The 14,959-nt window shown below is 38.6% G+C and overlaps 1 protein-coding gene and 1 long non-coding RNA gene across 2 annotated transcripts; both read right to left on the bottom strand.

Moving 5' to 3' along the window:
- Positions 1 to 4,910: 4,910 nt before the first annotated feature.
- LOC113111322 (uncharacterized) lies at positions 4,911 to 5,548 on the bottom strand. Its single transcript, XR_003293293.1, has 3 exons — positions 5,415 to 5,548; positions 5,150 to 5,301; positions 4,911 to 5,000 (listed from the first exon to the last, which is right to left on the bottom strand). It is a non-coding gene; the product is annotated as an uncharacterized LOC113111322 (long non-coding RNA).
- Positions 5,549 to 11,946: 6,398 nt separating this feature from the next.
- Positions 11,947 to 14,728, bottom strand: LOC113111321 (putative golgin subfamily A member 6-like protein 3). The gene is made up of 9 exons (XM_026275947.1): positions 14,390 to 14,728; positions 13,992 to 14,269; positions 13,701 to 13,858; positions 13,518 to 13,577; positions 13,220 to 13,423; positions 12,972 to 13,107; positions 12,673 to 12,878; positions 12,449 to 12,542; positions 11,947 to 12,338 (listed from the first exon to the last, which is right to left on the bottom strand). The coding sequence occupies exons 1-9, from the start codon at positions 14,535 to 14,537 to the stop codon at positions 12,225 to 12,227; spliced, it is 1,398 nt and encodes a 465-aa protein (XP_026131732.1). The 5' UTR covers positions 14,538 to 14,728; the 3' UTR covers positions 11,947 to 12,224.
- Between the last annotated feature and the right edge of the window lie 231 nt (positions 14,729 to 14,959).

Below are 14,959 nucleotides of genomic sequence, written 5' to 3'. Positions count from 1 at the left end.
TTTTTCTCTCCTGAAGTGTGTATCTGTGACAGAAGGGTCTTGTTTGGGACAGATTATATTGTTTTTTATTTGTATTTAATTACATTTATATTTTATGTAATTTATATTAATGATATCTTTATCAAGTGTATATGTTTAATAGTATTTAATTTAAAATGTATTAGATTAAAATAAAATTTTATTTATTTTTATTTTATTTTATTTTATTTATTTTATTTGGCAGACGCTTTTATCCAAAGCGACTTACAGTGTATTTAGGCTATCAATTTTTACCTATCACGTGTTCCCGGGAATCGATCCCCCAACCTTGCGCTTGATAACGCAATGCTCTACCAATTGAGCTAATTTATTAAAAGTACCTCAACTTTCAAAAAAAAACAAAACAAGGATGTACCACTCAGGATCACATGATCATAAATGTCAAAATTCATGACCAGTGTGCATCATACCCTTCACTAACATGCCATTTGTAAATGGATTTAATTAATCACTTTCATTTAGAACATTGGCTTTTGAAATTTAACTTAAATGGGATTGGATATACACTCTTAAAAATAAAGGTGCTTCACGATGCCATAGAAGAACCCTTTTTGTCTGCATGGTTCCATAAAGAACCTTTAACATCTGAAGAACCTTTCTGTTTCACAAAAATGGTGAAAGAACGTTCTTCAGATTCTAAGAAGGTAAGAAAGAGATGGTTCTTTACAGAACCTTTGACTGAATGGTTCTTTCTGGAACCAAAAATGGTTCTTCAATGGCATTGCTTGAAGAACCTTTTTGAAGCACCTTTCATTTTTAGAGTAGGATTAGGATAAAATGGGACAGGAAGAACAGGATAGAAGGATAGGATTTTTAACCTGCTCAAAGGCCATAAAAACAATTATTGAACTATATAAACTTTAACCATTTCCCATTACAGCAGATTAAATTCGGACACTCAGGATACCCAGCTCAAAGCACATTTGGAGAAACTCACCCCTGGAGGCCTCGGCAGCTAGCATGCTGTCCTCTCTCTCAATACCAAATCCACAGCAGCAAGTGGGATGGGGAGGTACTGGAGTATGTGAATGTCCGGCTGGAAGTGTGTCGGAAGCAATAGTATGCTCAAACTATCACAGCGGCTTTATGGAGCATGACGCCTGCACTCTGTTCCTCACCCCCTTTTCTCACATACACACACACATTTCTGCCTGAATGACGGCAGCAACTGCTGGACTACACACACACACACTCACACACAGCAGGTGAAGCTTCTTCATTAGTGAGAGAGAGACTGACAGGCCAAATGGGCTTGTGTGACTGTGGATTTGTGTGTGCGCAGCATGTAGGTCAGTGAGGTTTTTCTGTTGTCTGTCAGACAGCGAAACTGTTTCTGTGGTAAGTAAAATCCACCATCAGTGTCAGGTGCTTTTTTAGTTTAGTAACAGGTCTTAGCATGCCCAGTATGTGCGCACGCCTCAGGTTTTGCCAACACTGGGGCCTTAAAGAAACATTCCATGTTAAATACAAGCAAATTTAGTGACATAATGCTTTATACTTTGAGGCACACTTCGAAAAAAAATACCTTTTTTAGGTAATAACCAATATGCCATTTATTGAGCTTGTATTGAACTCAGAATGTTCTTAAATCTAATGTCCCAACAAGGACAAATCAACTAAACTGAGAGAAGCTGGCAAAGGTTTCCAAGAAGAAAATGACTTTCTGAAGATACCACATTACATTTTAATGACATTTAAAAAACAAATTAAGCATTCTGTGAGGGTTAAGATATAGAAAACATCCCGAGTTCAGTATAAAAACAACTGAAGTCAGTAAAAAGTCCCTACTGTGCTAGAAAAACAAGCGTGTGTGTGTGTGTGTGTGTTGGAGGGCTGCAGTCACACTCACCAGAAATGAATGGCACAGATTCACTCCTCATTCTTCCTCACTGAACTATGAATGGAACGCAGAGAGAAAGAAGAGAGAATGAGAGGCGCTGAGGAAAAGTGTCTCTTTATATATAAAGTCAAAGGGAAAATAATGTGGGCAGCGAGAGCTTTGTGGTAGACTCTTCACACACACACACCACACACTCACAGAGAGAGAGAGAGCTTCTGAGATGTTTAAACTACATTGTGAGAAAGTTTTATTACTGAAGACTATCAAACAAGAAAATATTTTTGTTTTAATTGAAATTAAATTATACAATGGGCTTACAATGTTTTTTTTTTACTATATATACAATATATTAATTGACTTTTTTGGAGTTTATTATTCTTGATTTTTCATTTTAAGTTGTTATTTTATTTTATGCAGATGTTGCACACTATTCACCCCCTAAGTAGCTACACAAAAACCCCCAAAGACACACATATCTCTACCTGGGGTGCATTTCTCAAGCATAGTTGCTAACCTGTTAGCAACTTACTTGGTGGCAATAACTTAGCAACTATGGTTTTGTTCACAATGCCATGCAACACAAATAGCTTTGAAATGAACTTTGGCTTTTCAAATGTTTATTTCAAGAATACAACAGCATAATTTGCTCTTTGACCATGACAGTCTCTTTCCATCGTGGGTTTCAGTCTGTGGGTTTTGACTGACAGGGTGCTGTGGTGCCTGTGTAAGGAGGTAATTTAGAGACAGATCCCCTATATCTACATATCACACACACACTCAAGCAGAGACATGTACATCCATGCACATACATTCACCTCCATCTCCAGTCCCACCAGGATATAGGGTGTGTGTCCTCTCAGCTGTCTGGGGCGAGGGAGGGAAAGAGACAGGTGTGCATGCTATTAAATATTAACTTGTCATTAATATAGATGAAAAAATGAACATCTGACAGAAATAATAAGAAATGGACAAGGCAATGAGAGTGAGAGAATCAGAAACAGTAAATTGTCTACCACCTACTCTCTTAGATTTATTGTTCGAGTCTGTGGTAATCAGACAGCGGAACACACACTCACACAAAGTGAAAGACAGACACATGCAAGGTGCCTCGGAGTCTTAGACATAATCTCCTGGATTTATGACAAAACCCTGCAGGCTGATATTACAAAGAGCCCATCGGCAGGGCCGCTATCAGACAAAGAGGTGCAAAAATGACCTTTCAAAGAGATGTAGATACTATCTAAAAATAAATTTAGCCTACTATCAATGACAGAAAAGCTTAAAATAAAGGCGAAAGACCAAAATGCTGAAGTGGTGTGAGTTTTGTGAGACACTTCGTTTTGTGGCTTTAACTATAGCGTCATCTGCTGGTCAATGACAGTAAGACAATTCTACGCTGAAAAAAAAAAACTAAATTCCTTTGACCAGAAGGAGGCGCTGTTTCACACTTTAAATCGTAAATGTTTTAACCTTAAACTAAAACATTTTAAATATCTATTGACTGGCTTTTAATATATAGATATATATTAGAAAAGAAAGATCAAATATTATAATTCAATGTAAAGCCAGTGTAATAAACAATGGTATGGTAATGGATACAGTGTAAACATGTGGTAGTATTTCAAGCTTGAAAAACGAATCGCAAACAAAAAAACTACTAATTCTAATTCACACAAAACAGAATTTCAAAAAATTACACCTGCACCAAGTGGTGTCATTAAATAGGCAGGTCTTCAGTCTAACGGTACAAAGACTGCAGGTATAAATTCTAGGTTATGACCAAATGAAATGAACATTTTGTTTGCATTAATTACCCCCACAGTTTAGGGGTTTCCCTCCATGCTGCAGCTTCTTAAGGAGTGACCACATGCAACATGGAAAAAATGAGACCATGTACAAATGAAATATGTATATATTTTATAAATAAATATAACTATTGTGACACATTTGTGAGCGATTTCCAGCTTGTCAAAGGTGAAAAGCAGATCTGATCGTAATGGGCTTGACTGCAGCACTGACTAGACATTAGAGAAAAAGTAGAGAAAGTTATATATATATATATATATATATATATATATATATATATATACTATATTAATATATATATATATTCACAATAAGACCAGCAACATGCATTGAGAAAACACATAAAAGGTCCTTGTGCTTCCTGTTGCAACAGTTTTCTTTCACAGCTGCCTAATCATTTCCAGATGTTGTATCACCAGAACATGCATTGGTTTGAGTCACAGCCCCGTCCAGATGATCCTGTCAGACTCCAGTCCCTTAATTCATTTAGTTCTTCTAGGAAGATAAAGCTTGCCACAAATAAATTATTGATGAGCTAGACGTGTGCACGTGGTTAAGTCACATCATTAAGGTACATTAGATAAAGTCAAATGAATTAAAGTGAATTAACACAACACCAATTGAAATGTTTCAATCAAATGGTTTAAAAAAATATCACTTGAGTGCAGGTCATTGTATCATTTCTTTATTACGACATGAGCACATTAAGCGATATATAAGCAAAATCTCAACTGCTTGACCGTTACTGTTATTAAAAATTTAATTTTTTGTAAAAACTAATTTATAATTACGATTGAACAGACATTTATTCAAGGTGAGGAAAGTGTTATTACCTTATACATTTACACCATGATTTTTTTTAAAAATTCATAGCCTACTGGAAGAAATTACTATGCGAATGTAATCATTTTTATTATTATTTATTTGTATTATTACTTAAAGTATTTATTATATTTTAATATGTATGGATGTATGTATTATGCACTTCTTAATCAAACAATGTTTTAATGCGAAGATCCTTCATAACAAAAATAAAGACATTTTAGTTTCAATAAAAATCAATCAAATAAAAATAATCTATTAATCTCAGTGTATCCCTGCTGTCCGTCCCATCACAGTGCACAATAATAAGGCAGGCCAGATGATGATTTATATTTAGCGTAGGCACGTCTGGCTGTTTTTAGTGCATATATCTTCAGAGCTTGGATCTCAATCTCTGCTGCCTGTCGTTTCTCTTCAGTTCCACCTGCCAGGACTTTTCATCACATTTCGATCTTCAGATATAGCTCTCACCAAGCTGAAAATGTTTCCGGATCTGAAAAAAAAAAAAAGGTTTTCACAATAGTTGCATTTTATGATTTGCAGTGATAACAGTTAATAACTTTACTGTACTTCATTTTAAAAACCATATCAACAATAAATACTGCTTTATTTCAATTACGCCGAAGCATTCTCATTATTCACCAGTTGCAGCTGCTTGAAGGGGTCTTCAATATCCACAGACTCTCTCCAGTAAGGTGCGATCAGTTGATAAATTGACGAATCCTGACCTTTATCTGAGCGTACTGGAGCTCCTCTCTCTCCGCAGTGGAACGCAATTCTTCTCGTTTCAGTTCCTGTGGAAAAGCATGCATAGTCTGTAATCTTGAAAGACTGTAAGACAGCGCGTCAACAGTAGCATCTCTGTGTCTTTTTGCATATAATCCTCTAAATGTGTGCATGTTTTTACCCATTTGTGTGTCTCTGAGTGTATGTTGTCTAGCTGCGTCTGTTGCTGCTGCAGTTGTTTGGTGTAGTGCAGGAGACGAGTTTGCTGTTCCTTTATGTCCTTCATCAGTTCCAGCTTTTTGTGCTCTGCCTCTTCTCATTAGCTTGTCTTTCTAGAATTTCCTTTCTGATGGACTGTGCGCCATGACAGCCACGGTGTCGGCCAGTGTTCTCAAACTCAAATGTCATGAAAAAAAGGAGGAAACAAAAGAAAAAGTGTAACATTACAGTACATTTTAGATATCGAAACGGGTGGAACCTGTGTAATGTATCCATAAATGCATGCATTTTGTCTTTAAACATTAATATCTTACTCTTCGTCAAAGGAGGCAGGTTTCAACATTACAGTTTCAGTATTTTTTTTCCTTTTTCCAGACACCAAAAAAGTATACTAGACCATTAATGCTATAGCTTACCTTTCCAGGCATCCTTGCAGTGTTCTCCTGGACTTTAACCAGTAGTTTACATTGGTCCAGTTGCTCCTTTTGCGCCCTGCAAGGCTTCATACTGTGTCATTAGTTTCTTAATGTCTCTTCTTTCTCTTTGATTTTAGCTTCCTCTTCCTTTGTTTTTTGTATGGCACGTAACCGTCTGCCCTCATTTTCCTTAAGGGAGAGAAAGACAAAGAATAGGTAACAAATGATAAAGTATTTAAGTATTTGAGTTAAGTTATTTCATGTTGTCTTATGTAGCCTACTTGCAGCTCCTTAGCCGTATCCAGTTTGTACTGCCTGAGTTTCTCTGGTCTTTTTTCACATGCTCAGCTCTTTCTCTCAAACGCTCCCGCCTTATCTGGGACTCCTGACAACGACACAAAAACACTGCACTCATGTAAAGTGGAACAGCTATTTCTTTTTTTTTTTCTTTCTTTCAAACAAGCACCTTTTCCTGGTCTTGCAGTGCTCGATTCACTCTCTCGTTCTCCTCGCGCGCCTCCGCCAGCAGCATCGCGCTTGTCCTCATGTTCGCCGAATCCTTCTCCAAATCTTTTATACCTCTGAGAGATGAAACCATCTCTGAGTACATGCAGTTCACTCTGAACCATCTCCGTCCGCGCAAAAAGATACATATCAACAACGACTAAGCTGAAACTCTTAAGTCATTGGCCATGAAGTTAACTATACATGCCTTACAATTAACTTTAATATTAAGGTTTCTTACAAAAACACGGTTTGTGGTGTCATTTAATACTTACGATAAGAGTCGTTCTTTAAAAACCGATCGGTAGTGATCCTCCACATTGAAATTCATCTTTCTTTCTTTTTTGTTTTTTAGGTCTGCACACCGTCGACAAACGTTCTGCGCGTGTTTTAAAATGTTTAAAAAATGCCCCAAATGACCGTTCCGTTTGTTGTGGTGTTATCATATATAATACCTAGACGCCTCATTGGCCGCTCGACCGCACGTCAACGTCGCCGCCATATTGGAGCGGGCAACTCTCATAACTCTCACATCAGGACAGAAGAAAACATACCTGGGCTGCGTTCAGCCCCGACAAAACGTTTTTTAAACAGAAACGGAATGCGTTGAACACACTGTTCTGATGACGCAAGAGTTGCAACTATGGCAGCTGAGAAGGCCATTCTTTGTGTTTCCTTACCTAATTCAGACTAAAACAAATCTATTAAGCCTCACATACTGACTTTATTTGTAGTTCATACGGTTTTAACACCCTGTATTTTCCTTCTCATTTTTAGGAAAAGCACTTAATTACCACTGTTTATTTCTATACCAAATGTCATACACTTGCAATGAAGCTAAAAATATAAACAACTACATCATTATGTTGATATCCTATATTTTTATAATAAAACTTACGACAAACATGTCTTCTAATATCCTCAGTTGTTGCGTATACCGAGCTGCAACGAACACATTTGTACATTATTTTCCTTGAAGCCATTGTGCGAGTTCACTTTAAGACCGCATGCTTTATATACATGTTGCTGCTGATTGGACTGCAGTTCTGACACACCGACCAAACGAGAAAACGCATCTCAAACCCCGTTGCACACCGGTGCACGCCGTTTCCAGGAAACATGACGTTCAACATGGAAACTGTAGCAAAACGTTGCGCACCGTTTTGAAATTGAACATGCCCCTGACTCATCGACAGATTGGACACCTACAAACCGTCACACGATAATAAAAACAGACTCCGAAGTGCTGATCTGAATCAACCGAGTCGCGAACAGACTCCGAAGTGCCGATCTGAATCAACCGAGTCGCGAACAGGCTCCGAAGTGCCGATCTGAATCAACAGAGTCGCGAACAGGCTCCGAAGTGCCGATCTGAATCAACAGAGTCGCGAACAGGCTCCGAAGTGCCGATCTGAATCAACAGATTCGCGAACAGGCTCCGAAGTGCCGATCTGAATCAACCGAGTCGCGAACAGGCTCCGAAGTGCCGATCTGAATCAACCGAGTCGCGAACAGGCTCCGAAGTGCCGATCTGAATCAACCTAGTCGCGAACAGGCTCCGAAGTGCCGATCTGAATCAACAGAGTCGCGAACCGGCTTCGAAGTGCCGATCTGAATCAACAGAGTCGCGAACAGACTCCGAAGTGGCGATCTGAATCAACCGAGTCGGCGAACAGGCTCCGAAGTGCCGATCTGAATCAACAGAGTCGCGAACAGGCTCCGAAGTGCCGATCTGAATCAACCGAGTCGCGAACAGGCTCCGAAGTGCCGATCTGAATCAACCGAGTCGCGAACAGGCTCCGAAGTGCCGATCTGAATCAACCGAGTCGCGAACAGGCTCCGAAGTGCCGATCTGAATCAACCGAGTCGCGAACAGGCTCCAAAGTGCCGATCTGAATAAACCGAGTCGCAAACAGGCTCCAAAGTGCCGCCCAACATACATGGAAAAACAAACCACTGTTTCAAAATATGTGTTTTCTGCATGAGTGTGTTTAATGTGCATTATAGAACAAAATGTCAAGCATCATCAAGTATTTTACATTATTTGACTCATTAATTGAATAAAATAGAAAATCTTGAGGCAAGCGGCGGGGAATTAATGTTTATTAGTCAGGTTTTGTCTTCACAAATAAACCACTCTATTCCCAGAGAAAGGCATAACTGAAAACTTAAATAAAATGTGTTTCTTGAGCTGAGATTGATTCAGAGGATTTTATAGGCTATATGTGTGTGTGAGTACATGTATATATTATACTTAAGGAGCTCATTAATTAAACACAATTTGGAACTCATGTCCACAATATTTTTGTCTTAATTTGATTAATAATTAGTATTTTACAATTACATTTCATATTTTTTTTATTTTACTCTTTTATTTTACTATTAATTTATTCTTCATTTTTTATCTATTCTGTATTATTCCACCCTTTATATTACATATTCTTCTTGCTATTATTAACCTATTGTTGTTCAGTTATTTATTATGGTATTATTCATATTCTCTATCAAATGTACAAATATTTAAGGCATATTTACAGACAAGCGGCTTTTCTTCAATTCAGATTGTACCAACACTTTGGCCTTGGTGTCAATAAACATAGGCTATGTTTCTTTATTTAATAAATAGGTCTAGACCTGATGGAATAACAACGTAATTACATTAGACTATTTTATGATGCATAATGGACTTTAATAAGATCATTTCAAATATTACAATACACGTTCATCTGTATTTAAATTGAAAAAAAAATTCTAATGTATTTAAATATTTTAATGCATGTTGTTTTTATGTATAGGTGTATTTAATTTTTTATGTGTATATGTGTGTCTAGAGCTGGATGAAATGAAGAAGGAAGAGGGAAGGAGCTGAGGCTGGGCAGCAAGTGCTTCCTCCAGAGGGGGGTGCCTGCTGTATTCCTCTCTGTCACCGCCTTCAATGCTTGTGAGAGCCGCTGCTGTAGAGGGATTTACTCGGGCCGAGTAGAGGACTCACCATGTCTTGGTGAACTCGTCATGAACTTCAGGCACGAAGCAGGGTGTTGGGGAGAGGACTGTTGACCGTGGACAGGCTCTTCTAGAGGTCCAGATCTTCTATCACCTTTGACAGAACACTGATGAGTTCTGCATTCAGTTTCGGCCTCAGAGTTTAGGAAGGAGGAAGGACTTCGGGGTCCCCGCCGGAACCTCCCCACTCTTCTGCATCAGACAGTGCCTAGGACATGGAGTCATCTGCGTTAATGACCTTGATGATGATGTCCTCTTCAGATGCGGCGAAAGAGACAAAAGGCCTCTCGTAGCTGCCAAGGGGCAGGGGTCTTGTGTAAAACACCCAGGCGGAGCAAACGGGCCCTTAGCCTACGTGACACCCCTCGAACCCGCTGAGAAGGACCCGCTGCTCTGCGGTTTCTTTCTGTTCTGTTTCTTTTTTCAAATAATTTGATTCAGATTGGAACTTCGAGGCACAGATCTCTAATCAATTACTTAAAATATGTGGTCATTCCTAATGTCGCCCTCCGAAGGACACTTCAGAGTGAAAACACTCATGGCCAACAAATTGAGGGGTTCTTCCAAACTGAAGTTCTCAAACTGACCACTTCAATGGGCTATTCTGAATGAAGGATTCTGAAGGGTACAACTGATGGACACTTCAGAACCCCATGATCCTTTGCACAGGGAAGTTGTATGATGTCACACCCTGTGTTCCATTCGGAAGGACTCAACCAAGGGGCAAGGAACTCGACCGGAAGTTGAAGTCGGGTGGGGGCTGCCATCTTTTAGCAGAACTTCACTTGCGTTAGCATTCCCATTGACTCCCATTCATTTTGGCGTCACTTTGACAGCGAATAACTTTACATCTGAGGCGTTTAAAGACTCTGTTTGTCCATTATTTATTTCTAAAGATACACGACAATGTATAAAGGGCTCCATTACCTTCTATGTTACATTATGGCCCCGTATAAATAGTTTTTGTAAAAAAATAGGCTAATGATTGCGTCATAACCACTCGGCTCTCTGTCGCATTACCGTACAGACAGGTGGAGAAGCTCGCAGGCAATTAACTTAATATGGCGTACTGGCGTTACATTTTAAAATACTATACAAAATAATTAATCAGAATACTTACTCCTGCTCACTCATGACAAAGAACTCCCCGCTCAAGCTCGCCGTCTCTGCAAGATTAACGATGGCAGTTTGCACGCACAGCTACTAGAAGATTTACATCTGTCAGACAGGTTGCTGACGTCGTCAAGCTTCGTTTGAGTCTGCGCGTCAGAAACGGAAGTGCTAAAAAAACGCTAAAACTGGGCTTCATTTGTCTCAATTGAGTTCCAATGGGGTCGCTGTGTCCATTTCTTTTACTGTCTATGGACTCAACCCTATGCCCTAATAACTTGAAAGGATTTACCCTCCGGAGTAAGAGCTTTGAAAGTATTAGGATAAGCCCTTCCGAATGGATCACAGTGTGGGATTTCGGAGCCTGTATCATAAATCTTTTGATTCAGATCGGAACTTGGAGCATTTGGTTTAGATCTGATTAAATTATCTTGATTGAATGATTCAAAAGTAAAGTCAAGGTCTGCTTTATTGTCAATTCTTCCACATGTACAGCACAATGCTTACATACAGAGACTTTCAATTGCGTTACTTGCTTAAGAGCAGGTTAGCAAATCTTTTTTTATTAATTGTTTTGTTCGCTAAACAGTAGAAAACATGAAAGGCAGTACATTTATAGAAACAAAACAAAGATTGTATTGTACAAAAACAATGGTTAAACTTGGTGTAGAATGGTTAATTTGTGGTTTCCATTTTCTTGTCAAGGTAAAGTCCGAATAGAGAAAAGAGAGGTTTTCGTGTGTGAAATTTAGCTGCCAGAAAATGCAAATTAATTGTTTTATTTTCTTATATTCTCTTTTGAGTACTTAAACAATTGAAAGAAAACATCTTAAAGAAAAAAAGAAAATTCACTTGGATGAGATCGGATTCAAAAATCTAACCAAAATGTATTTGTGTGGGACTGCGGATTCATTGCCAAATGAAAAAAAGTCAACCAAATTCAAGAAGAATTTTAAACTTAATATGATGTTCCGATTGTTGTTCTACAAATATATGCAAATTAGTTTAATGAGCTGGATAATAATAAACACCTATAGTGTTGGAAACTTTTCAAAGTGTATAATCAACCTTTTAATCTCCATACAGCAGCCTTTGGATTTGCTTCATCTCTAGTGTATAAAGCACTATAATAATAAAGGTGTTTTGACTTGAACCTGATCATTATATAATTTCTTTATTGCAACGTACACACATTAAACAATATACCCCAGACAGAAAATATCACACTAATTGATGTTTTGATTCTTAAAAATTAATTAATATTTTTAAATTATTTTTTTATTGCGTAATAATGATACAAATGACATGTAATCAAGGTGTAAGAAATGTTATACATTATGTGCCATGTGTTTTTTATAAAGAATGTGTAAGATGTCTTAGGTTTTTAATATACATTGAAATGAATTACTAAACAAAGATGTATATCTGCTACTATCAAGTATCTGCTAATATCTTACCAATATCTAAGATGTCTATTTACTGCTACTATATAAATTATGCTAATATCTTACTAATATTTAAGATGTCTGTCCACAACTATAATCAGTTATCTATTACTATCTTATCAGTTCTGTGTAGAATGAACTTGGACGAAGATGAAGATGAAAGTAAACGTCTTTAATATTATCCACACAAGGTAATCCACATTAGGAAGGTATAAGACACACGTACTGGAGGTTTTTCTTCTCGCGGAGGATGACAAGGCACTGGAGAAAGCCGAGGAGGAGCTCAGAGGCGAATTATTCCACAAAGTGAGCATATAAATCCTCCTTCGTCTTCTTGGTTTCCACTGGTTTCTCTTTCTTTCTCATCTTCTTCGGAGGCTGGCTACGTGGCATCAGCTTTTTTCCGGTCTGCAATAAAGACGTGATAACTTAGCATTACACTATTGATCCACATTACAATATTTGATAAGCAAGACGAGAGTATTGGATATGCATTGCTGGTTCTGTGCACCACTCACCAGTTTCACTGAATGAGAAAGTGCTCTCTCCTGTCTTCTGTGCCTGCGTTCTTCTAATAAAGCTTCACGCCTAATGTGTTTCTGTTCCTGCTCCCTGTGAAAGCAAGAGGTTTTAAAGAACCACTCGATCCTGCAGATGGCCGCTGTACTGACAGCACTGCAGTTTTAAGAGAAGTTATAACCGCTGATGATTATCAAGTTAGCTATGTATTTCTATACCATACCTGATTTGATAATGTTTGCAAATCCGCTTTTGTATTTTGCAGAGCCTCTCAGCTGGCATGTTTTCGATCAAATCCAGAGAGTCAGAAATCCAGTCCTCCAACTGGAGCAGTATCATCAATGGATACGCAGGGCTGTAGGCCTGCTCCCCGTAGCTCTCTTGGACCTTCGCAAGCTCCTCACACAACTGTTCGGTCTTTGTCCATATCTGGTGAGACAAAAAACAAAATGATGAGACAAATTTGACAGTCTCTTATCACATTCAGATGTGTGTGAGGGTCAGGGCACGTTGTGCACTTACTTTCATTTTCCTCGAGTCCTTGATATTATTTATCATCTTCACTTCTGCTTTAACCTTGTTTTTTTTCACCTTTTCTTCTTCAATGCAGAGGGCAATGCTCCGTATCTCCTCCTCTATGCGGTCTGCATTCATTTTACTGGACAAAAACACAAAGACAAAACTCTCAGATGCTGATACTGTGTCTTCGGTTTCCTCAGATTAGAGACTGGTAAGAAAACAATCCCATGGTTGGGTACAAGAAAACTTACAGCTTTTCCTTTTCATCCTTGTAGTACTTGAGTACCTTGTCGTTTTCCTCATTTACGGACATGAAATTCACATACTCCCATGTTAATTTTTCAAGGTCCTCTGGACTTTGTTTGCTGCCCTCTTCCTCACGCTCTTCACGCTCACGGTCTTCCTTCAAATGCATCTCCTCAATTTCAATTGCGTCTTGAATACGGTAGATTTTTCTGTAACGGAGATTTTTATGAATAATAGGATCCGAAGCGGCATGGGATGAGCAGGAATGGAAAGGCTATAATTGTGCATACTGACAATACTTACCTTACAAGAGCTTTTTCCTTTTCTTCTAATTTTAGCCTCTTTGAAAATGAATCCTGAGCCCTGAAACATGACGACATGATAATAACCACCTGGCAATCAGAAGTATAAAAACTGAAACTGCATTATTTACAAGGACCACAAAAGCATGGCTTCAAGATTTAACAGTGATAAAGAAATAATCACTTTTGCTCGTTTTTCAAGGGATTCGAGTCACGGAAAGAAGCTTCATAGTTGGCCCAGTCTTGTTTTGCTCCGAGCTCTATTTGGGACATTTCTCTTTCCTCCATAGAAGCGACTTGGGCCAAAGTGTGCAGGATCTCCATTTTATGTATTGTATCAAGCTGAGAATGGAACAGAGAAAGAAACTAGAATAGTACCGACTCTGATTTAAAAGGGTGGCGGGTATATCATATCACATACACAATTAAATAAAAATTTGAACTGGAATAATACAAATATTAAAAATTGGCTTACTTTACAGCGACCACTTTGTAAAACCTCAGCTTTGTACTCTGAGATGGGTTGAAACACTGCCCTCCGCACGTTGAGAGGCGGAAGACAGTTTTCGCTTCGGGCCCCTGTTGGTCGCGTTCCTGAGGCGGGCCGTTCCTGTCGTCCCTCTCTAATGAACAACCTGACTTCTTCCCCTGTTTTGTCCTCCCTGCATCGGAGCCCAAAGATCAGAAATTGTTCTTCAGCACTGAGACTGGATCCGTTCACCTTCTTCTGAGGCGGTGGGGATGGACGCAATCCTGCAAAACATCACATTTATTTCATGTTAGTATGGCTCTCATGAACGAACTTATGTTTACTTCATACTCATGCAATAGGCGGATGTAGCAAACCGGATTTAGATTGTTTGAGCAGCTCACCTCTTCCAAAGGAGGGACTAAGGATAGTCGGAAGCTTGATAGCCTGCATTTGGCTGGAGATTGTGGTGTTTTCACTCACAGTAATGATGTTCTGGTGAGCGCTGACACATGTTTGGGGCCTGAGCTTGTGAAATGTCTCACAGTGCATTTTCAGATCTAAATGGGTAGGCTGCAACCATCTGAAAAGTACAACTGTATGATCTGAAATATAACACACATCAGGAAACTCTACTACTGTCTTGTGCTTGTCGAGATCTGATTTAAAACTGCACTGGACAATGATCGTTCACTGGATTATAATAATGCATATTCACTGAAGCGAGTCAAAATGAGGTTTCTGTGATCAGGCCACCAAGTTCTAAAAGCCACCAGCGCAGTGACGTCACAGTTAGAAAGCGCCGGATAACTGAATTCGAAATAGAATTCTTTTTGTTTTGTTTTAAAATTTTAAACAGCTTGTGTTTATATGATTGTCACAATCAGTCCAGGATATGAATCTAAATTATTTGAAAAAAAGAAGAAAAAAAGAAAGAAAGAAAAAAAAGATTCTTCTGCGTCTGCACTCGTGCA

Source organism: Carassius auratus, chromosome 11, assembly GCF_003368295.1.
Source record: "Carassius auratus strain Wakin chromosome 11, ASM336829v1, whole genome shotgun sequence".
NCBI classification, from domain to species: Eukaryota; Metazoa; Chordata; class Actinopteri; order Cypriniformes; family Cyprinidae; genus Carassius; species Carassius auratus.
This window is presented reverse-complemented; position numbering and strand designations above follow the sequence as displayed.

Coding starts and splice junctions, on each gene's coding strand:
- LOC113111321 (XM_026275947.1), bottom strand. CDS start 14,537: ATGCACTGTGAGACATTTCACAAGCTCAGGCCCCAAACATGTGTCAGC. Junction 13,424..13,517: donor AAGGAAAAAGCTCTTGTAAG/GTAAGTATTGTC, acceptor TCTCCGTTACAG/AAAAATCTACCGTATTCAAG. Junction 12,879..12,971: donor AGGACTCGAGGAAAATGAAA/GTAAGTGCACAA, acceptor TTGTCTCACCAG/ATATGGACAAAGACCGAACA.